The 24,928-nt window shown below is 43.7% G+C and overlaps 1 protein-coding gene across 3 annotated transcripts in view; it reads right to left on the bottom strand.

Annotated features, from left to right (window-relative positions):
- CEP43 (centrosomal protein 43) overlaps positions 1 to 20,873 on the bottom strand; it is a 56,617-nt gene extending 35,744 nt beyond the window's left edge. Inside the window, exons 1-5 of one of the 3 annotated variants that reach the window (XM_049905359.1) lie at positions 20,697 to 20,873; positions 18,469 to 18,522; positions 2,577 to 2,631; positions 2,110 to 2,198; positions 1,522 to 1,659 (exon numbers count right to left, since the gene is read on the bottom strand). In XM_049905359.1, coding sequence (XP_049761316.1) covers positions 1,522 to 1,659; positions 2,110 to 2,198; positions 2,577 to 2,631; positions 18,469 to 18,522; positions 20,697 to 20,798 — 438 coding nt within the window. In that variant the 5' untranslated portion in view covers positions 20,799 to 20,873. The remainder of the gene's footprint in view (positions 1 to 1,521; positions 1,660 to 2,109; positions 2,199 to 2,576; positions 2,632 to 18,468; positions 18,523 to 20,696) is intronic. The other 2 variants (XM_049905349.1, XM_049905370.1) reach the window with 2 other exon arrangements.
- Positions 20,874 to 24,928: the final 4,055 nt, after the last annotated feature.

The raw sequence follows: 24,928 nt of genomic DNA, 5'->3' as shown, positions 1-24,928 counted from the left end.
GCTGAGGTTATCAAACCATTAGCGTGAAACAATCACTACTCCATTTTAACTGAAATGATTATTTATGGACTGTTTGGAAAGAAGCATATATTGTATGATACTTCCTCTACAATCCTAAGCCACTATTTTAATGTTAATTACACTTTGTGAGCATTATCTCATCCTGAACAGCTCTAAGCTCTTTAAGGCCACTGAACTTCCTTATATTTATATCTAGTATTTCCCACAGAATCTATTTACAGTGACTTATATTCAATAGGGGAAACCCTGGTGGCATAGTGGTTACATACTATGGCTGCTAACCAAAGGGTCGGCAGTTCGAATCCGCCAGGCGCTCCTTGGAAACTCTGTGGGGCAGTTCTACCCTGTCCTATAGGGTCGCTGTGAGTAGGAATCGACTCGATGGCACTGGGTTTGGTTTAGTTTTTTTTTTTTTTTTAATATTCGATAGGTACTCAAGCAAGCTTTACTCATTTCCAAAGATTCTAACCTGACAGGAAATACACTGTGAAACTCCAAATGGAGTAACTGAGCAGCCCATAGCCCTCCATGTTCTACCTATAAATTTGTTACTGAAGTCCACTTTACCAGAGATCTGCAACACTTACAGCTGCTGCCTCTGAGAAAGAGTATCTGCAGGTAAAGCTAATGTGCTGAAACAGAGACCAGACTACTCATCTCATCAGCAGGGTCTCCTCCCCAAAGAAAGAATAAGAGGAAGAAAAACTGCCAATCAAAAAAGTAGAAGTTTGAAAACATTTAGAAACTAAGTGAAAGCAAGAACTTACTTTTAACAATACCTTCCAAAAAATTAACTATACTATATATCAGCCCTTTTTATTATATATACCATGTCATTACATAAGATACATTTAATTATATAAAATGTTATATATATATATATATATATTATTATATAACAACAAAAATAACTGACAATTAGTTTTTTCTATGCCAAGCACTGTTCTTAGTGTTTTACACAGAATACCATCACCTGCAGCCATGGATTCGAATCCGACTTTGGTGACCCCGTACGTATCAGAGTAGAACTGTGCTCCTTAGAGTTTTCAATGGCTGATTTTTCAGAAATAGATCTCCAAGCCTTTCTTCTGAGGCAATTCTGGGTGCACTTGAGCTGCCAACCTCCTGGTTAGCAGCAAGCACCAGCAGGGACTCTCCTATATACAAGGAGAGGGATCTTACCTGTTTTACAAATGAGGGACAGGGAGCTAAGTCGCAAGTCCCTGCTAGCTACTAACAGCGAAGCCAGGATCTGCTCCTTGGTAGTCTGGCCCCTGAACCCAACACCGCGAGTGTCGACAACCAGAACAGCTGGGGCGGCAGCCTTAGAGTCATCCCATTTGCAATTTCATTACAATTACCATGTTAGAATCTGAGTGTATTTCACCTTGTTTCTAAGCTAAAGGCTTTTTGTTTAAACCTTGTACTAACGAGCATGGCTAAACTCAGTAGCCGATAATTAAACCAGAAACAGAACGAGTAACAGATGATTATACTTACTTCCCCGCTGGTTGGTCCTTTTTCTTTTTGCTGACAGCGTCTAATCACTTCTAATAACAAGGGTCCACCCACAGTACCTTCTGCTTCAATAATACCTAAATCTCGGGCTAAATTCTCTCGACCTTCAAGACCCTGAAGCTAGAGAAGAAACAAGATTAAAGTCCATAAAGCGTAGCAAAAAATAGTTTCAGAGCTTAAATAAAGATATTTTCGGAGCTTAAAGACATCCCTGAACTCAAAAAGCCTGTCTTTCTGATAGACAAAATGTTCGCTTTTAAATACACTTATTTCTTTTGCAAAACCTGTACATTGTTTCCACTAACAGCTGCAGGCTAACATCCTAAGGAAATAAACTCTACAACAAAAGACTCCTGCCTCAGCAAACTTCCCCGAGGGATAGGAAGCAGCAACACCGAGGCCAGCTGCCTGACAGCTCTGCTGGCTGTGAAGAAAAACATAATCAACTCTAAAAAACAATCTATATGCAAGAAACTGTAAGTTGTCAAGTGTCGCTAACTTGTAGCGTATAAATAATCCCCTGGCACCAAGGAGGTCTCGCAGGACACATGTAAGGATCATTATTCTTACTGTGCTAGTTTCAGGTTGAAAAACAGCCAAGGTAAAGTCAAGGTTGAAAAACTGAAGAAATTCTGCAACGAGACTAGCCACTAAACGACCTGTAAAGATCAAGAAAAAGAATGTGGGTAAGCAAATCTTTAAGCACTTTGAAAGTCCTTTCATGAACATCGTGACACAAGATAAACTAAGTTAATGAAACAGAATCCTAAATTTTTTAAATAACAAATTTCATCTCTTTATATTAATATGATTAAGTAATGAAAGTGCCTATTTCCCAATTTTTTCATTATGATCATCAGTCTGCAATTATGTATTAGTAAGACAACGTCACACTTTATAAATGGCTAACAGCACTCTGCTTTATGTAGTAAAAAGTACTGTAGACATCAAACAATAATCTGAAATTCTTGATTTCTCCCAAATTGTGTCAAGATTTGAAAATTCAGAGACAGATAAAACCAAGTAGAACATCTTACCATCTTTCGTATTTAAAAACTTCTTCAGGCTCTCGTTGACTAAAGGAGTTTTGTTCTGTTAAAAAATGAAATATTTTAAGTGTCATATATTTATCCTAAAAACTACAAAGTGTAGATTAAGTTCACTTTTATGACAAAAAACATAAGCAATACATTGTCATTCATAAATTATGGTTAAAACCATGCCACAACTGCTGATTACCACAGGAATCGTTTCATGCTATTTAATAATTTTTCAAAATTAATACAACAAAACTATACATGATGGTTTGTATTATATTTAATTTCTAAACGTTTAATAAATTATTAAATTGCTTTAGAAGTTAAATCTTCAAATGCCCATTTGCATGAAATGAAACTTATATAAAACTGTTTATTCTTTCGAGTATATGAAATTTGACACTTTGTTTTCCCTCTAACTACATATCTACCATTTACAGCACAGTCACTACAAATGGGACTTTAATCATACACACTTGCAAGTCCCAGTTTATCAGCGGTATGTGAGATGACATATGTGGCACAAAGCCCGATTTATGTGTCTTTGTAATTATACATCTGAACAAATATAAGAAGAAAAATTTCTAGCACATCGAATCTGTGATAATTGCTGAGAATGAGGCTAAAGCAGGTAGCATACGGTAAGCTTTCTTAAACAGGCCACGTGCTCTACAAGGACAGTGCACCGGCACACTCACGAATGCTTCAAATCTAAACGTGCAGTCCTAACTGCTGGGAATACAGACAGTGCAGACGATGTCGGTCACTAAGTGGATTCACACGTCCTGCACGTCTGTCAAGTCGTCACTTCTGAGGTTACCCTGAAGGTCAGGGCAGTGGTGATTCTCTCCTCAAGGGCAAGGAACCGATGACACCAGAGGGGAGGAAGTGGAGAGTGCTGGTTTTAAGGTTAGCTGGGTTGTGTGTCTTCTCACTGCTGACTTTCAGAGTTTCTCTGGCCACTCTAGGTCCTCTGCATTTCCATAGGCATTTGAGAATCAGCTTGTTAATGTCCACAAAATGGCCTGCTGTAGATTAATTTGAGGAGAACTAACATCTTAACAATACTCATTCAGTCTTGTGACCGAGGAACAAGGTAAACCAAAAATCCCGCTGCCCATGAGTAGATTCCGACTGATAGCAACCCTAGAGGACAGAGTAGAACTGCCCCATACAGTCTCCAGGACTATAATCTTTATGGAAGCACAATCTCACATCTTTCTCCCTTGGAGCAGCTGGTGGGTTCTAACAGCCAACCTTTTGGTTAGCAGCCTAGCATTTAACCACTGCACCACCAGGGCTCCTGGAAAGGTATATCTCTCCATTTATTTAGGCATTCTTTCATTTCCCTCAGCAATGTTTTATAGTTTGCAGTTCAAAGTCCTACACATCTTTTGTTAGATTTACTCCTATCTAAATGGAGAGCTGTATCTCACTCGTGCAAAGGGCCTAGAATAGCCAAAGCCAGCTTAGAAAGAAAACCAAGCTGGAGAGCTAAGACTAAGTGATTTCAAGACTTACGACAAAGGTATAGTAATTACAGAAGTGTGGCAGTAGAATAAAGATACATCAATGGAACAAAACAGAGGACGGAAATAGCCCTGCACATATACGGCAACTGAGTAGGTATAGGACAGTCTTTTCAACAAACAGTGCTGGAACAACTAGATTAAAAAAAAAAAAAAACTAGATAGCCACATGCAAAAAAACGAACTTGAATCCATAACTTGTACCAAACGTAATGTCTGAAAGTACAGAACGTCAAGAAAACGCAGAAGGAAATTATCACAACCTTATGTTGGGCGAGGATTTCTTAGATATAACATCCAAAGCACAACCCATAGAAGAAAAAAAGTGATATTGGACTGCATCAAATCAAAAACTTCTGCTCTTCTAAAGGGCTCCTGAACAGAAGGAAAAGACAGGCCACAGGCTGGTAGAAAACATGTGCAAAGCATTTATCTTGTTAAGAATTTGTATCCAGAATATATAAAGACCTCTCAAAACTCAACAAGACAAAAAAACAAAATCTATGGGCAAAACATTTGAACAGACGTTTCCCAAAATAAAATATATAATTAGGCAAAAGAAAAGATGTTCAATATTGTTACCCATTAACCCATTGCTGTCTAGCTGATTCCAACTTATCGTGACCCTAGAGGACAGGGCAGAACTGCCCCATAGGGTTTGCAAAGCAGTAATCTTTATGGAAGCAGACTGCCACATCTTTCTCCCACAGAGCGGCTGGTGGGTTCGAGTCTGACCTTTCCGTTAGCAGCTGAACGCTTAACCACTGCACCACCTGGGCTCCTTTGATAATCATTAGGAAAATGTAAATTACATCCACAATGAGATACCACTACACACATCTGATCTACCAAAAGCTGACAACGGTGTAGAGGAACAGCGACCCTTGCCCACTGCTGATGACAATGTGTGAAATAATGGTACCACCACTAGGAAAACCAGTTTGGCAGTTCCTTAAAAAGTTAAAAATATACCTATTATGTGATCCTGCCACTCTACATCTACGGGTTTCTCTGTCCCGAGAGAACAGAAAGCACATATCCAAACAAAGACTTGTACACAAAGTTCCGAGCAGCTTTGTTCCTAACAATACAAAACTGCAAACAACCCAAATGTCCATCGACAAGTGAATGGCTAAACATTGCAGTCTATCAATACAATGGAATTTCACTCAAGAACAAAATGGAATGAAATATTAATACACACTTCAATATGAATGAATCTCAAATGCATTTTGCTGAGCAAAAGAAACCAGACCAAAAAAAGAGAGAATATACTCTATGACATCATTTGTATGTTGTGTTGTTAGGTGTCGTCGAGCCAGTTCCGACTCATAGAGACCCTATGCACAACAGAACAAAACACTGCCTCGTCCTCAGCCATCCTTACAATCATTGTTAGGCTTGAGCTCATTGTTGCAGCCACTGTGTCAATCCACCTCGTTGAGGGTCTTCCTCTTTTCCACTGACCCTGTACTCTGCCAAGCATGATATCCTTCTCCAGGGACTGATCCCTCCTCGCAACATGTCCCAAGTATGTAAGAGGCAGCCTCTTGCCTCTGAAGAACATTCTGGCTGTACTTCTTCTAAGACAGATTTGTTCGTTCTTTTGACAATCCATGGTATATTCAATATTCTTTGCCAACACCACAATTCAAAGGCGTCAACTCTTCTTCGGTCTTCCTTATTCATTGTCCAGCTTTCACATGCATATGATGTGACTGGAAATACCACGGCTTGGGTCAGGCCCATCTCAGTCTTCAAGGTGACGTCTTTGCTCTTCAACACTTTAAAGTGGTCCTTTGCAGCAGATTTACCCAATGCAATGCATCTTTTGATTTCTTGACTGCTGCTTGCATGGCTGTTGATTGTAGATCCAAAAGAAATGAAATCCTTGACAACTTTGATCTTTTCTCTGTTTATGAGATAATATCACATGCAAGCAAAATTCTGCTGAAGATCATTCAAAAACAGCTGCAGAAGTATATCAATAGGGAACTGCCAGAAATCCTGGCTGGTTTCAGAAGAGGACATGGAACCAGGGATATCATTGCTGATGTCAGATGGATCCTGGCTGAAAGCAGAGAATACCAGAAGGATGTTTACCTGTGTAAACCCTCCATTTGTGAGGGTTTTTGTTTTCTTTATGTTGAGGTGTAATCCATACTGAAGGCTGTGGCCTTTGATCTTCATTAGTAAGTGCTTCAAGTCCTCTTCACTTTCAGCAAGCAAGGTTGTGTCATCTGCATAACGCAGGTTGTTAATGAGTCTTCCTCCAATCCTGATGCCCCATTCTTCTTCATAGAGTCCAGCTCCTGGTATTTGCTCAGCATACAGATTGAATGGGTACGGTGAAAGAATACAACCCTGACGCACACTTTTCCTGACTTTAAACCAATCGGTATCCCCTTGTTCTGTCCAAACAACTGCCTCTTGATCTATGTAAAGGTTCCTCATGAGCACAATTTAGTGTTCTGGAATTCCCATTCTTCGCAATGTTATCCATAATTTGTTATGATCCACACAGTCGAATGCCTTTGCGCAGCCAATAAAACACAGGTAAACATCCTCCTGGTATTCTCTGCTTTCAGCCAGGATCCATCTGACATCAGCAATGATATCCCTGGTTCCAAGTCCTCTTCTGAAACCAGGCTGAATTTCTGGCAGTTCCCTGTCGCTATACTGCCGAAGCTGTTTTTGAATGATCTTCAGCAGAATTTTGCTTGTGTGTGATATTAATAACATTGTTCCATAATTTCCACATTCAGTTGGATCACCTTTCTTGGGAACAGGCATAAATGTGGATCTCTTCCAGTCAGTTGGCCAGGAAGCTGTCTTCCATATTTCTTGGCATAGACGAGTGAGCGCCTCCAGCGCCGCCTCTGTTTGTTGAAACATCTCAATTGATATTCCATCAATTCCTGGAGCCTTGTTTTTTGCCAATGCCCTCAGAGCAGCTTGGACTTCTTCTTTCAGTACTATTGGTTCCTGATCATATGTCACCTCTTGAAATGATTGAACATCGACTAATTCTTTTTGGTATAATGACTCTGTATTCCTTCCATCTTCTTTTGATGCTTCCTGCATCATTTAATATTTTCCCCATAGAATCCTTCGCTATTGCAACTCAGGGCTTGAATTTTTTCTTCAGTTCTTTCAGCTTGAGAAACACCGAATGTGTTCTTCCCTTTTGGTTTTCCATCTCCAGCTCTTTGCACATGTCATTATAATACTTTACTTTGTCTTCTCGAGAGGCCCTTTGAAATCTTCTGTTCAGTTCTTTTATTTCATCATTTCTTCCTTTTGCTTTAGCTGCTCGACGTTCGAGAGCAAGTTTCCAAATCTCCTCTGATATCCATCTTGGTCTTTTCTTTCTTTCCTGTCTTTTCAATGATCTCTTGCTTTCTTCAGGGATGATTTCCTTGATGTCATTCCACACCTCGTCTGGTCTTCAGTCACTAGTGTTCAATGCGTCAAATCTATTCTTGAGATGGTCTCTAAATTCAGGTAGGATATACTCAAGGTCATATTCAGGCTCTCATGGACTTGCTCTGATTTTCTTCAGTTTCAGCTCGAACTTGCATATGAGCAATTGATGGTCTGTTCCACAATCGGCCCCTGGCCTAGTTCTGACTAACGATATTGAGATTTTCCATCATCTCTTTCCACAGATGTAGTCAATTTTATTTGTGTGTGTTCCATCTGGCAAGGTCCACGTGTATAGTCATCGTTTATGTTGGTGAAAGAAGGTATTTGCAATGAAGAAGTCGTTGGTCTTGCAAAATTCTATCATTCGATCTCCAGCATTGTTTCTATCACTAAGGCCATATGTTCCAACTACCGATCCTTCTTCTTTGTTTCCAACTTTCGCATTCCAATCACCAGTAATCATCAATGCATCTTGATTGTGTGTTCAATCAATTTCAGACTACAGCAGCTGATAAAAATCTTCTATTTCTTCATCGTTGGCCCTAGTGGTTGGTGTGTATATTTGAACAATAGTCGTATTAACTGGTCTGCCTTGTAGGCGTATGGATATTATCCTATCACTGACAGCACTGTACTTCAGGATAGACCTTGAAATGTTCTTTTTGACAATGCATGCAACACCATTCCTCTTCAAGTTGTCATTCCCAGCATAGTAGACTATATGATTGTCAGATTAAAAATGGCCAATACCAGTCCATTTCAGTTCACTAATGCCTAGGATATTGATGTTCATGCGTTCCACTTCATTTCTGATGATTTCCAGTTTTCCTAGATTCATACTTTGTACATTCCAGGTTCCAATTATTAATGGATGTTTGCAGCTGTTTCTTCTCATTTAGAGTCGTGCCACATCAGCAAATGAAGGTCCCGAAAGCTTTACTCCATCTACATCATCAAGATCGACTCTACTTTGAGGAGGTAGCTCCTCCCCAGTCATCTTTTGAGTGCCTTCCAACCTGGGGGGCTCATCTTCCAGCACTATATCAGACAATGTTTCACTGCTATTCATAAGGTTTTCACTGGCTAATGTTTTTCAGAAGTAGACTGCCAGGCCCTTCTTCCTAGCCTGTCTTAGTCTGGAAACTCAGCTGAAACCTGTCCTCCATGGGTGACCCCGCTGGTATCTGAATACCGGTGGCATAGCTTCCAGCATCACAGCAACACGCAAGCCCCCACAGTACGACAAACTGACAGACACGTGGGCGGTCATTTGTATAGCTCCTAAAAAGGCCAGGGTTGTCTGAGCACGACAAAGGGCAAACTCTGGAGGGCCACAGTTACGTTCACTACCTGGCACATGGTCATTATTCCATGGTTGCATACCTCTGTTAAAATTTAACAAACTGTATACTTCAAACATGTTCAGTTTACTGTAGGTGAATTATACCTCAATGAAATTCCTTTAAAAAAAAAAAAAGATGAGGGGAAAGATCACAAAGATACTAGGAAGGCTGGTCTAGGAAACATTAAGACACTGAATCAACCGAAATATTTAAAGAAAATGGAGGGCCAAGATCAGATGTGTATTACATACAACCCATCTGGGCCCACTGTGGAGAAGGATTTCAGGAAGGTGGTGAGGGACAGCAGACAAGGGGAAACGGGAGACAGGGAAGGTGGCAGCCATCTGGAGAGGAAATAACTAAGCGGGACAAGTAGCCTGACATCAGTCATTTCTCATGCCTCCCTTTCTGTTGGCTCTTCCTTTCAACATGCAGATACGTCTACATTTCTTTTAAAGAGAAAATTCTTTACCCATATTCTCTCAGTGTCACTGCTTTTTTGCTTGTAGTCAAGTTTTTGAAGAACATGTACGTCTTATGCTGTTCCTTAAGCTTCAGGCACCTCTTTATCTATTAAAATCTTACATCACTGCTACTGTACCTAAGTAATTTCTCTTGTTGTGGTCAAGAAGAATCTCCAAATTAGGTATTTTTAGTTCTTACCTATCAGTCTTCATTTTTGTGGCATTTGACTTTAATTCCTTCTTGTGCTTGAAAATTCCCTTGACCTCTGGGGCCGCTTTTTGTTCTGTTTCTCTTTTTTCTTTTGACCACTCCTTAGTTTCTTTAGCATGACCTTTTTCCTGTATACCTCACTGAAATCGCTGGTGCAATAGCCTGTAAGAGTTCTGGTCACATTTTTATTCTGCGGTCTCTATCTGGATGACCTAAAGCAAACCAGTAACTTCAGCTCTAATCTCCCAACCTGAGCTCCAGACAAGTTTCTGAGACCGCCCGCTAGGCTGATCTTACTTAAGGTACCTTCATTTTAAGCAAGCAAGAAATCTGACGCTTTCCTAGCCATCTGCCCTGTCAGTTCTGCATCTGAAATGCCCGGTCCCCACTCCCCGCTTCGTACAGCAGAAAGCGAGGCATGAGAAACGATTGATGTCAGGCTACTCAGGAGATTTAGAGAACATGAAAGGCAAACACAGACTAAAGATTTAGAGCAGACACGTCCTCTCCTAAGGTAAGCAGGAACGAGGTGCAGACAACACAGATGCACATAAGCTTTTTCTGAGGGGAGTGGGAGGTTGGGAGCAAGGGAGAAAAAAGTGAGGGTCTGATGGCTGCTATGTTCTCTGTGAAGGGAGACACAAGACCATCTGCTGAGAGTGAGGCCAGAGTGAAGCTGAAGTGGGAGCTGCTGGGTGAAAACCATAGCTGCTGGGCCCTGCTCAGGACCCAGCTGAGGTGTCAGGGCCGAGTGACTTTTCTCTAGCAGCACTGATGCACAGACAGAGGAGGAAGTCGCTTTACTGATTAAATCACTAATTTTTTTTTCAGCCACTCGTCTGTCAGTTTGTCATATTGATGGCTCACACGTTGCTGTGATGCTGCAAGCTATATCACCAGTGTTTCAAATAGCAGCTGGGTCACCCGTGGTGGACAGGTTTCAGGACAGCTTCAAGACTCAAACAGACTATGAAGAAGTACCTGCTGATCTACTTCTAAAAAACTGGCCAGGAAAACCTTATGGATAGCAGCAGAACACTGATATAGCACTGAAAGATAAGCCCCTCAGGTGGGAGACACTCAGAACACGGCTGGAGAAGAGCTGCCTCCTCAAAGGAGAGTCCACCTTAATGACGTGGATGGAGTTAAGCTTTGGGGACCTTCATTTGCTGATGTGGCAAGACTCAAAATGAGAAGAAACAGCTGCAAACATCCATTAAAATTCCAAACACAGAATGTACAAAGTATGAATCTAGGAAAATTGGAAGTCTTCAAAAATGAAATGGAATACATAAAGATTGATATCCTAGGCATTAAACCCACTGCTATCAAGTCAATTCCAACTCATAGTGACCCGACAGGGCAGAGTAGAACTGCCCCATACAGTTTCCAAGGAGCAGCTGGTAGATTCAAACTCCCAACCTTTTGGTTAACGGTCACAGCTCTTAACCACTGCATCATCAGGGCTTCTCAAAAATGAAACTGAAGGCGTAAAGATGGATATCCTAGGCATCAATGAGCTGAAATGGGCTGGTATTGGCCATTTTGAAATGGACAATCACGTAGTCTATTATGTTAGAAATGACAAATTAAAGAGGAATGATATCCCATTCATCGTCAAAAAGAACATTTCAAGATCTATCCTGAAGTACAACTCTGTCAGTGATAGGATAATATCCATACGCCTACAAGGAAGACCAGTTAATGCAATTATTATTTAAATTCACGCACCAACTACTTAGGCCAAAGATGAAGAAATCAAAGATTTTTACCAATTTCTGCAGTCTGAAATTGATCAAACACGCAATCATGATGCGTTGATAATTACTGGTGATTGGAAGGCAAAAGGAAACAAAGAAAAAAGGATAAGTGGTTGGAAAATACAGCCTTGGTGACAGAAATGACACCGGAGATCACAGGAAAGAATTGACTTATCCACTGTAAATACCTTCTTCAAACAACATCAACAACAACTATACACGTGGACCACGGTGGACAGAATACACAAGAATCAAACTGTCTACCTGTGTGGGAAGAAACAATGGAGCTGCACAGTATCGTCAGTCAGAACAAGGCCGGGGCGACTACTGACAGACCATCCATTGCTCATACGCAAGATCAAACTGAAGCTGAAGAAAATTAAAACAAGTTCACGAGAACCAAGGTACAACCTTGAGTATATCCCACCTGGTTTAGAGACCATCTCAAGAAAAGATCTGATGTGTTGAACACTAATATCCGAACATCAGAGAAGCTGTAGGGTGACATCAAGGACATCACACATGAAGAAAGCAAACGGTCATTAAAAAGGCAGGAAAGAAAGGTCAAAATGGATGTCAAAAGAGACTTTGAAACTAGCTCTTGAATGTAGAGTAGCTGAAGCAAATGGAGGAAATGATGAAGTAAAAGAGCTGAACAGAGATTTCGAAGGGCAGTTCAAGAAAACAAAGAGCTGTACATGTGCAAAGACCTGGAGTTAGAAAACAAAAAAGGAAGAACACGTTTGGCATCTCCAAAACTGACAGAACTGAAGAAAAAATTCAAGCCTCGAGTTACAATACTGACAGATTCTATGGGCAAAACGGAGGCCTGGTGGCACAGTGGTTAAGAGCTAGGGCTGCTAGATAAAAGGTCACAATTCGAATCCACCAGCCACTCCTTGGAAGCCCGATGGGGCAGTTCTACTCTGTCCTATAGGGTCACTATGAGCTGGAATTGTCTCAAAAGCAACAGGTTTTTGTTTTTTATTTTACGGGCAAAATATTGAACAATGTAGGAAGCATCAAAAGAAGATGGAAGGAATACACAGACTCACTGTACCAAAAGGAACTGGTCGACATTCAGTCACTTCAGGAGGTAGCAAATGATCAAGAACCAATGGTACTGAAGGAAGAAGTCCAAGCTGCACTAAAGGTATTGGCACAAACTAAAGCTCCAGGAATTGACGGAATACCAATTCAGACGTTTCAACAAACAGATGGAACTGAAAGTGTTTACTCTTCTATCCAAGATTTGGAAGACGGCTACCAGGCCAAACGGCTGGAAGAGATCCCTGTTAGTACCCATTCCAAAGAAAGGTGATCAATCAATGCAGAAATTATCAAACAAAATCATTAGTATCGCACATAAGCAAAATTTTGCTGAAGGTTAACTCAAAAACAGTTGCAGCAGTGCACTGACAGGGAACTGCCAGAAATTCAAGCCAGATTCAGAAGAAAACGTGGAATAACGGATATCATTACTGATTTCAGATGGCTCCTGTTTGAAAGCAGAAAATACCACTAAGATCTTTACCTGTGTTTCTTTGACTACGCAAAGGCATTCCACTGTGTGGATCATAAGAAATGATGGGTAACATTTCAAAGAATGGGAATTCCAGAACACTTAATTGCGCTCATGAGGAACCTGCACACAGACCAAGAGGCAGTCATTCAAACAGAACCAGGGGATACTGCGTGGTTTAAAATCGGGAAAGGTGTGTGTCTGGGTTGTATCCTTTCAACGTATTTATTCAATCTGCATGCTGAGCAAATAATCCGAAAAGCTGGACAATAAGAAGAAAGCAGCATCAGGATTGGAGGAAGACTCATTAACCCACTGTGATATGCAGATGACAGAGCCTTGCTTGCTGAAAGTGAAGAGGACTGGAAGCACTTACTGATGAAGATCAAAGACCACAGCCTTCAGTATGGATCACACCTCAACATAAAGAAAACAAAAACTCTCATAACTGGATCAATAAGCAACATCGTGATAAATGGAGGAAAGACTGAAGTCGTCAAGGATTTCATTTTACTTGGATCCACAATCAATGCCCGTGGAAGCAACAGCCAAAAAATTAAGCGATGTATCGCACTGGGCAAATCCGACGCAAAAAAATCTCTTTCAAGTATTAAAAAGCAAAAATGTCACTACAGTGTACCTGAGCCCAGCCGTGGTACTTCCAATTCCCTCATGTGCATGTGAAGGCTGGATGATGAGTAAGGAAGACCAAAGAAGAATGAATGTGTTTGCATTATGGTGTTGGCAAAAAAATATTGACTGTACCAGGGACTGCCAGAAGAACAAACAAATCTATCTTGGAAGAAGTACACTGAGAATGTGCCTTAGAAACGAGGATGGAGAGACTTTCCTTCACATACTTTGGACATATTATCAGGAGGGATCAGTCCCTGGAGAAGGACACCATGCTCGGTAAAGAGGAAAACAAGGAAGACCCTCAACAAAATAGACTGACACAGTGGCTGCACCAATGGGCTCAGATGTAGCAATGATTGTGAGGATGGCGCAGGACCTTGCAGTGTTTTGCTGTTGTACACAGGGATGCTATGAGTCAGAACGGACTCTACGGCACCTAGCAGCAATGATAACTAATTTTTTTTTACAAGTATGGCTGGAAAGCAAGGGAGTTAAGAGTTTTGGAGGGTATAGGTCATGGGGTCCGGACTAGTGGAGAACAAAAGGCAGCCCAGAGAAGACTGATGCCTGGAAATCCAAGAGAGAGCAAAGGCTGGGAGAGTCTGATGGGATTATAGAGCAGGTATGTAGGTCTACAGAGGTGACGAGGAGAGGAGACTGACTGTCACAGAGAAAGCCTTTAAGACTTGGACAAGGAGTGATTCTTGTTGACCAAAAGGTCCAGGATATTTACTCAGGATGGTTGTAAAACTTGGGAGTAAAGAGAAAGAGTTAAATCATGTACTTCACCCCAGAGAAGTGACTGGACTTTGGATGGCAAGAAAGATTAGCATGATTTTAAAATAACTGGGTAGGCAGGTGAGCTGGGGAAGAGTGGGGTTCTATATACTTTCTCCCCATCAGAATTCATGACATATATTAGCATATTAAAATTTCTCAAGAGTCCTGCAGCAAAGTGTATCACTAACAATAGAACCATTTCTTCAAGTAAGTCCAATGGTCATGTATTTCAGATTTCGTCTATGAAAAGGAATTATCAAACTTAAGATTTAAAATTAGTCTCAAAGTTATTGTCGTAGCCTGATGTTCTTAAGTTAACCTAAAGCTCTAAAATATATACAAAGAAAGACTAATATTTTTTAGCTCCCTCCCAAAATAAAATAATTCTTTACCACCACCTGTCAATCTGTCATACTGTAGTGGCCTGTGCCCCCAAGTGTCTGTCTGTCTGTCCTACTTGGGTGTTGCTGTGATGCTGGAAGCCAAGCCACTGGTATTCAAATACCAGCAGGGTTACCCATGGCGGACAGGTTTCAGTTAAGCTTCCAGACTGACAGACTAGGAAGAAGGACCCGGGAGTTTACTTCTAAAAAGAATTAGCCAGGAAAAACTTTAAAAATAGCAGCAGAACACTGTCTGATATCATGGCGGAAGATGAGCCCCTCAGGTTGGAAGGCACTCAAAACATGACTGGGGAAGAGCTACCTCCTCAAAGTACAATCAACCTTAATGACACAGATGGAGCCAAGTTTTCCGGACCTTCATTTGCTGATGTGGCAAGACTCAAAAGGAGAAAAAATAGCTGCACACATCCACTGATAATCAGAACCTGGAATGTATGTACAAAGTATGAATCTAGGAAAATCGGAAATCATCAAAAATCATATGGGACACATAAACATCAATATTGTAGATGTTAGTGAGCTGAAATGGACTGGTATTGGCCATTCTGAATGGGACAATCATATGGTCCACTACGCCAGAATGAAAACATGAAGAGGAATGGCATTGCATTCATCGTCAAAAAGAACATTTCAAGATCTATCCTGAAGCACGACGTTGTCAGTGATAGGATAATATCCACAGGCCTACAGGAAGACCAGTTCATACAGCTATTATTCGAATTTATGCAGCAATCACTAAGGGCAAAGTCTGAAATTGATCGAATATGAAATCAGCACGCACTGGTCATTACTGGAGATTAGAACGCGAAAGTTGGAAACAAAGAACAATCAGTAGTTGGAAAATACAGCCTTGGTGACAGAAATGATGCCGGAGATCGCATGATTGAATTTTATAAGATCAACGACTTCTTCAATGCGAATACCTTTTCTCACTAACATAAACGGTGACTATATACATGGACCTCACCAGAGGGAATACACGGGAATCAAATCGACTACATCTGTGGAACGAGACAATGGAAAAGCTCAATATCATCAGTCAGAACAAGGCTAGGGGCTGACTATGGATCAGACCATCAATTACCCACATGCAAGTTCAAGTTGAAACTGAAGAAAATTAGAACAAGTAGACAAGAGCCAAAATATGACCTTGAGTATATCCCACCCGAATTTAGAGGCCATCTCAAGAACAGATTTGACGCTATGAACGCTAATGACCGAAGACTAGACAAGTTGTGGAATGACATCAAGGACATCATATGTGAAGAAAGCAAGAAGTCATTAAAAAGACAGGAGAGAAAGAAAAGACCTAAATGGATGTCAGAGGAGACTCTAAAACTTGCTCTTGAATGTCGAGTAGCTAAAGCAAAGGAAGAAATGATGAAGCAGAATTGCTGAACAAAGAGCTAAAGAAAACAATGTAAAGTATTATGATAACATGTGCAAAGACCCGGAAGTAGAAAACCAAAACAGAAGAACACGCTCAGCATTTCTCAAGCTGAAAGAACTGAATAAAAAATTCAAGCCTCGAGTTGCAATACTGAAGAATTCTATGGGGAAAATATTAAACGATGCAAGAAGCGTCAAAAGAAGATGGAAGGAAAGCACAGTCACTGCACCAAAAAGAACTGGCCAACATCTAAGCATCTCGGGAGGTGACATACGCTCAGGAACTGCTGGTACTGAAGGAAGAAGTCCAGGCTGTACTGAAGGCACTGGTGAAAAACAAGGCTCCAGGAACTGACCGAGTAATGATCGAGATGTTTCCACAAACAGATGCAGCGCTAGAGATGCTCACTCGTCTATGCCAAGAAATTTGGAAGAAACTACCTGGCCAATCGACTGGAAGAGATTCATGTTCATGCCTATTCCCAAGAGAGATGATTCAACCGAATGCAGAAATTATAGAATATCGTTAACATCACGTGCAAGGAAAATTTTGCCAAAGATCATTCAAAAACCACTGCAGCAGTATATCGAAAGGGAACTGCCAGAAATTAAGGCCAGATTCAGAAGAGGACGTGGAATAAGGGATATCATTGCTGATGACAGATGGATCCTGGCTGAAAGCAGGGAATACCAGAAAGATATTTGCCTGTGTCTTACTGAATATGCTACAGTATTCGACTGTATGGATCAGTCGAATCATGGATAACATTGCAGAGAAGGGGAATTCTGGAACACTTAATTGTGCTCGTGAGGAATCTGTACATGGATCAAGAGGCAGTTGTTCAAACACAACCAGGGGATACTACATGGTTTAAAATCAGGGAAGGTGTGCGTCAGGGTTGTCTCCTTTCACCATACGTATTCAATCTGTATTGCTGAGCAAATAATCTGAGAAGCTGGACAATATGAAGAAGAACGGGGCATCAGGATTGGAGGAGGACTGATTAACAACCTGCGTTATACAGATGACACAACCTTGCTTGTTGAAAGTGAAGAAAACTTGAAGCACTTACTGATGAAGATCAAAAACCACAGCCTTCAGTATGGATTACACCTCCAAATAAAGAAAACAAAAATCCTCACAGCTGGACCAATAAGCAACATCATGATAAACGGAGAAAAGATTGAGGTTGTGAAGGGTTTTCATTTTACTTGGATCCACAATCAACACCCATGGAAGCAGTAGTCAAGAAATCAAAAGACACATTGCACTGGGCAAATCTGCTGCAAAAGACCTCTTTAAGGTGTTGAAAAGCAAAGATGTCACCTTGAGAACTAAGGTATACCTGCCGGAAGCCAGAAGCCCCTGGTGTTTTCAATCGCCTCATACGCATGTGAAAGCTGGACAGTGAATAAGGAAGTCCAAAAACGAATCGAAGCCTTTGAATCGTGGTGTTGGTGGAGAATACTGATATACCAGGAACTGCCAAAAGAATGAACAAATCTGTCTTGGAAGAAGTACAACCAGAATGCTCCTCAGAAGCACAGATGCCGAGACTACGTCTCACATACTTCGGACGTGTTCTCAGGAGGGATCAGTCTCCAGAGAAGGACATCATGCTTGGTAAAGCAAAGGGTCAGCAAAAAAGAAGACCCTCAATGAGACGGACTGACATAATGGGGTCAAGCACAGCAACAATTGTGAGGATAGAGCAGGACCAGGCAGTGTTTCATTCTGTTGTGTTGCTGTGAGTCGGAACCAACTCAATGGCACCTAACAACAACAGTGGCTTGTGTTTTGCTCTGACGCTGGAAACTGTGCCATCAGTACTTCAAATATCAGCAGGGTCGCTTACGGTAGACAGGCATCAGCTGAGTTTCCAGACTAAGACACTCTAGGAAGAAAGGCCTACAGATCTACTTCCAAAAATTAGCCAATGAAAACCCCATGAAATCAGAACAGAGTACTGACCAACTACAATCAACCACATCAAGGATCATGAAGATGGTGCAGGATCAGGTAACACTTCATTGTTATATACAGGGTTGCCATGAGTCATAGCCAACTGGACAATGGCTAACAACAAACAATCCTTAACGGTCCAAAAGGATCTTTGACGCTAAACCAAAACCCACTGCTGTCGAGTCAATTCCAACTATAGAGACCCTATAGGACAAAATACAACTGACCCACACAGTTTCTAAGGCTTTAAATCTTCACAAAATCAGACTGCGACGTCTTTCCTCTGCAGGGCAGCTAGTGGCTTTGAAGCGCTGACCTTTTCGTTAGCAGCCAAATGCTTAACCATTGCGCCTCCAGGCCTCCTTTATCCTTGACTATGCACTATGCACTACTATAAACACTAACTATAAATTATGAGTTAAACATTAATGAATATGGTCATATTAAAATTTGTAAAGTTCATACCTCTACTTTTTCTTGCTCCTCTAGTGCTAGAAACACAGCTGCTCGTAGTTCAGCCTTAAAAAAAAAAAAAAAGGAACAATTATCTCAGGACAATTTTCACGACAAGGCACACACAAAAAAATCCCTAAATTATCAGTTGCCTTCCACACTGATTTTTCTACTCCTGATATATTTTTTGTGTCTGTCTATTAAGGAATTGAGGAAGTTGAAATTCATAATGTGGGGGTGGCCCTAACTCTTAGTAAGTTCCACGGGCACCATCCACACCATCTAACCCCAAAAACGAAAGCTAGCAAGGCAATAATGCAGACTAGGACAGTGCAGACGAGAGGTCGGAAAGTCATCCCAAAGTTCTAAAGAGTTATTATAAGCTCTCCATTTCTCCACAAGCCTATTCCCTCTCCTTGTAATTTTATTTTAGTAATCACTGTTTAAGGGAACCCTAGTGGTACGTGGTTAAAGTGCTCAGTTGCCAACCTAAAGGTCAATGGCTCAAACCCACCAGGTGCTCTGCAAGAGAAAGGTGTAGCAGTTTTCTTCCATAAAGATTACAGCCTTAGCAGTGGGATGCAGAACTCAAATTCTCATAAAAAGACCAGACTTAATGGTTTGACTGAGACTGGAAGGACCCTGGATGTCATGGTCCCCAGACCTTCTGATAGCCCAAGGCTTGAACCATTCCCAAAGCCAACTCTTCAGACAGAGATTGGATTGGACTATAAGACAGAAAATGATGCTGATGAGGAGTGAGCTTCTTGGATCAAGCGAACACGTAAGACTATGTGGGCAGCTCCTGTTTGGAGGGGAGATGAGAAGGCAGAGAGGGGTGGGAGCTGGCTGAATTCACACGGGGAATACAGAGTGGAGAGAGGTGTGCTGTCTCATTGGGGGAGAGCAACTAGGGGTACATAGTAAGGTGTATATAAATTTTTTTATGAGAGACTGACTTGATTTGTAAACTTTCACTTAAAGCACAATTAAAAAAAAAAAGATCACAGCCTTAGAAACCGTGTGGGGCAGCTCTACCTTGTCCTAGAGAGTTGCTCTGAGTGGATATCAACTGGACGGCAGTGGGGCATCACTGTTTTGGTTACACACTCTGCTTTCCCTCTATTAACGAGTGCTTAGTGTCCAACTGAGTCCCAGGGTGGTGGAAACTGTTTATGCATTGGTCTACTATCCAAAAGGGTGGAGGTTCAAGTCCATCCGAAGGTGCCTGGGAAGAAAGGCCTGGCGATGTACTCCTGAAAAACCAGCCACTGAAAACCCTACGTATGGACCTAGTCCTAGTCTGACACACACGGAGTCGCCATGAGGTGGAGTCTACTCCAGAGCAACTGTTTTTGTGTTTTTTTTTTTTTTTTAACGCCCAACAACTCTAAGAAATAACACACAGAAACCAGCCCAACAGCTCTGTTAAAACAAGCTGGAGGCGTTCACTCCACCTTCAGCTGCCTGGCCCCACAGTCAGGAGAGGGCGTCTGAAGAGAGGGTTTGCCGCTCGGTAGCTGCCGCGGAGCGGATTCCGACTCCTGACGACCCCAGGTGTGCCAGCCACCGCTGCCCAGGGTTTCCACGGCCGCGACACTAGGGAGCAAACCGCCAGGCCTGTCTTCCGAGGAGCCTCTGGGTGGGTTCCAACCGCCAGCTCTGCGGCGAGGAGCCCGGAGCGTAGCCTCGCAGGCGAGCGCACAACCGTCCGCGCCACCCCGAGCGTTTGCCACTCGACTCCCTGCAGCACGGCGGCGGCCGCCAGCCAGCGGGGTAGGTGGTCGCGGACCCGGTGGTCGCGGGCTCGGTGGTCGCGGACCCGGTGGTTCGGACCCGGTGGAGCCGGCGGTCGCGGACCCGGTGGAGCCGGCGGTCGCGGACCCGGTGGAGCCGGCGGTCGCGGACCCGGTGGACCCGGCGGTCGCGGACCCGGAGTTCGGAAGCCGAGGCCCAGCAGGGCTGAGCGGTCCTAGGCCTCCCGTCCTGGCGCGCGCGGCCTGGCTGCAGGCGTCCCCGCCGTCCCCCAGGCCGCGCCGCGGACAAGCCAGGCCGCCCCCGGGACGACGCCGCGTCTCGCGCTTCTATCGGCCCCGCGCTCACAGGGCCTCCCGCCCGTCCGCGGCCGACCCAGCTCCAGCGCGGGAATCGGCCCGCTCGCCTCGCCAGCCGGGGGACGCAGGCGCGGGCCGGGTGAGGACCCCCCGCCAGCCACGACCGCCGCGGCCGCCCCGCCGCACCTTGATCCGGTTGAGAACCCCGCTGTTCTCCAGCGTCTGCACCAGCAGGTCCCGCAGCTCCGTGTCCTCCTCCGCCACCACCGCGGTCGCCGTGGCCGCCATCTTGCTTCTCCAAGACAACCGCCAAACCGCACTAACGGCCAACGGCCGCCGCGGATTCCAGGTCGCGGGGCGGGGCGACGCGGTGGGCGGGGCCTTGGGCGTGCGGGAGGTGCGACGCAGTGGGGCGGGGCCTTGGGCGTGCGGAGAGTGTGACCCCTATAGGGGCGGAGCCTTAAATCGCGGGGCGTGGCTTCAGATTTGAGACTGCGGCGTAGGGAGGCGGGGCCGGCGGCAACGGGGTGACGCAGTAGGCGTGGCCTCGGGCGTGCGAAAAGCGCGGCCCGGAAAGGGCTGGGCTTCGGGCCGCGGGGCGGGGCCTTGGGCGTGGCGTGAGCGTGGACACCCGGGGGAGGCGGGCACGTTCGCCCGTCAGCTCCGGACGCTGCGGTGCGCGGGCTGGCGCGACACGAGGACGGGGCGTCGGCCGCACCTCCCGCCCGCGCTCCGTACGCTCTCGGGCTGGCTTTCCCGCGCCCGTGCGCCGTCTGCGTGAACGTCACAAGCACCGGCGCTGACGTTGCGCGCTGGTGCACGTGTGCCGTTTTTCCCTGCGCCTTCGCGTCCGGTTGTGGAGAAGCCAGTCCGAGGAGCTGCTGCGGGGCGGGGTGCTCCGGGGAGACCGTGACGTGGGCGGCTCGCGCTCCGCCGGTGCAGCCGGGGCGGGAAGCTGCGCTAACAGGACACGCGCGGAGAGCGGGAAGCGGCTCCGCTGAGGCACGTGCTTGGAGGGTGTGTAACTTTCAGCACACTGCCGTGTCGTCCTTTACATTTCTCCGTGTGTTTGAACGGTTCGCAGTAAAACGCTGGGGAAGGAGAAGGAATCCAAGATGACCGACAAGCAGCGGGACTTCGACGGTAGTCTGTGTAAGAGTCCCTAGGAAGCGCGTGAGAAAAAAGGCAGGTGCTGCGTCTCCACCCCCAGGTGTTCTCACTCACGGCGTCTGGGGAGAGTCTTAGGAATCTTCTTTTCCACAGGTGGCCCGTGTGATTCTAACGCAGGTGGTCTGTAGATTCTCATTGGAGATACAAATACTCCTCTCTCTATCTGCTGGGGGTTTTTTCCAATACATCCCCCGTACCAAAATCCGCGGATGCTCAATTCCCTTCCATAAGATGGCATAGTACTTGCCTATAACCTATATGTAGGTTCTCCCACATACTTTAAATCATCTGTAGATTACTTATAATACTTAATTAAAATGTAAATATTATGTAATTGTTGTACTGTATTATTTGCGGACTAACGATAAGAAAAAAAAGGTTTTCCCCCCACCCCTGAATATTCTCGATCCATGGTTCGTTGGATCTGCAGGTGTGCAACCCACGGATAAAGAGGGCCAACTGTAATATAAAGTAAGAAAGTAAAAGTTGAGATTTCTACTTTCTTTTATTTCTCCGTCCTCCCGTACTAATATTGTTACATTTATTCTTATTTCTATGCTATCAAAAATTTGCATTCTCTTCTATCATTAGTAATGACGGCTCACCCAAGAAGCCAGGTAGGCATGGGCTTACTTGTGCTTACTTACTAATCTGTAGTACACTACAAATTAGTAAGTAAACACAGTTAAGTCCGTACCTACCTGGTTTATTGGTTAATCTGCCCTGATCATTATAATTAAATATGTCTAGCTTTGTCCATGGATTGGAAACCAATCAACAGCATTCACAGTGTTAGGGGTGAGACAGACCTGTTGGGTATAGTCTATGTGCCCTTGAACTGAACATTTTACTCAAACTGGTTCAACTGCGAAGTCCAGCAGCTGAGAGTATTTGCCTGCTGGAATTCATGAACCCTTCCATATTTTTGGAGCCCTTTTGGTGCAGTGGTTGAGAGCTTGGCTACTAACCAGCAGGTCAACAGTTTTGATTTACCAGCTGCTCCTTGAAAACCCTATGGGGATGTTCTACTCTATCCAATAGGGTTACTGTGAGTTGAAATCAGCTCAATGGCACCGGGTTTCGTTTTTCGGTTTTGGCTCTCTCTGGCCACCAGAGCCTGCTCTGCCTGTGTACAGGAAAGGCCTGAGATGCCAGGAAATTGACACCTTCTGGGAGTGCCCTCAGCTGGACAGATAAAAGCCCCAACACCTTTACCCGTGGGGGCAGGGAGGTAACCTAAGGTGAGTTCTACGCAGACTTCCAGTGTGTCTGGTTTCAGGTCCAGTTAAATAGAAACCAGCTTGCTGGCACACATGGTATTACCTTCCATTCCTTCCTTGGCCCATTTCCCCATTCCCTACAAGTGTTTCCTGGGATCACCTTCCACGCAAATAATTTGCACTCAAATCCTTATCTCTGGGTCTGTTTCTAGGAAACTCAAACTAAGACAGTTACACCAGATTTGGGCGCACTAAGCGAATGCTAGGATTTGGATCCTGGAATTGAGTTACTCTCCAGCCAGGTGGCAACAAGGACCCCATTGTTAGTGGTAAGTGCGGTGGTGGTGATAGTCACAGCATGGTTTAGCAGTTACAATTATGAGAAATTTCACCTGTGTTGTCTTGAAATGGGAACACAGGTGGAAGGGGAGGTATTGACTTATGCGATATCTATAGCATTTGAGAGAAGTGGGAAAAAGTAATTTTAAAGACTTTTTTTTTTTTTTTTATGACACCAAAGTGCTGAAGAAATGACAGACACAAGTCAGCCAACTATCGGTGTGCGGCAGAACGTGGGAGCCATTTTTGTAAGCCAGAAACTCCCCTGATATTATTGGTAGCTTGCAGTCAGCTATGGTGGGAGTATTACACTGTGGAAATAGGCAAATACTGTAAACCAGGACTTGATTTGCCTTTTTTTTTTTTTTTTTTTTACAGACAGCGAATTGTTAAACATTTAGCAGCACTCCACTGTATTCCCTAGGCTTCCTGAATCTGAGGGTTTATACTGTTAATTCTCAAAGTCTCTAGACCTTTCTAAGCCTCAGTTTCCTCAGCTGTGAAATATATAACCTGTCTCTCAGAGTTTTGTAGAATAAATGAGATGGTTTGTTGGAAATCACACCTATTTCTCGATACCAGGAAAGAATTCATTAAGAAGGCAGTTTTGGCCTTGAGGAGAATAATTAAGTCAGACTGATGTAAGAGAAGGAAGTCATTCTAAGCATAAGGGCCAACATGAATAAAAGAAAAGGGACTGGAAAGTACTGCTTGGGTTGCGGGATCTAATCTGATGAGAATTTGGGCACATGAGAGAAAACGGTGACCAATAGACCTGGAAGATAAGAAGAAACTCAGTGAGTAAGTGGACTTTAATGAAGGGCGTGGTATCCTCATAAGGACATCATGGTTGCTAAAGTAGAACCCTGTTGCAGTCATGTTGATTCTAACTCATGGCGACTCCATGTGTTACAGAGAACTTCTCCATCGAGCCTTCTTCGTTGCAGTCTTTATGGAAGTAGATCACTAAGTCTGTCTTCCATAGCGCGGCTGAATGGGCTCAAACTGCCAAATTTTAGGTTACTAGTCAATTGTAAACTCTTTGTGCTACCCAGGGACCTTTGGTAAAGTGGAGGGTCAGCGAAAACAAGGGCAACCCTCAATGAGATGGATTGACACAACAGTCAAAACAATGGACTCAAACATCCCAATGGTCATGAAGATGGCGTAGGACCAGGTAGTGGTCTGTTATGCAGGCATACGTCAGAGATATCGCAGGTTCAGTTCCAGACCACCGCACTAAAGTGAATACTACAATAAATGCAGCCACATGAATTTTTTGGTTCCCAGTGCATTTAAAATTTACATTTATGCTGTGCTGTAGTGTAATTAAAGGAACACTGGTTGCACAGTGGTTAGAGCAATGGCCTGCTAACTAAAAGGTTGACAGTTCAAAAACACCAGCCGCTTCATGGGAGAAAAATGTGGCTGTCTGCTCCCAAAGAAATTTACAGTCTTGGCAACCTGGTGGGGTCACTGTGGGTGAGAATCTACTCAAGGGCAGTAGGTTGGTTTGTTTGTTTTTGGTAGTTTTTATTATAGCATCTGGTCTAAAAAACAATGTACGTGCCTTATTTAAAACATGCTTTATTGCTAAAAAATGCTAACTGTCATCTGAGCCTTGAGCGAGCTGTAATCCTTTTGCTGGTGGAGGGTCTTGCCCCGGTGTTGATGGCTGCTGACTGATCA

This window comes from Elephas maximus, chromosome 1, assembly GCF_024166365.1.
Source record: "Elephas maximus indicus isolate mEleMax1 chromosome 1, mEleMax1 primary haplotype, whole genome shotgun sequence".
Taxonomy (NCBI): Eukaryota; Metazoa; Chordata; class Mammalia; order Proboscidea; family Elephantidae; genus Elephas; species Elephas maximus.
This window is presented reverse-complemented; position numbering and strand designations above follow the sequence as displayed.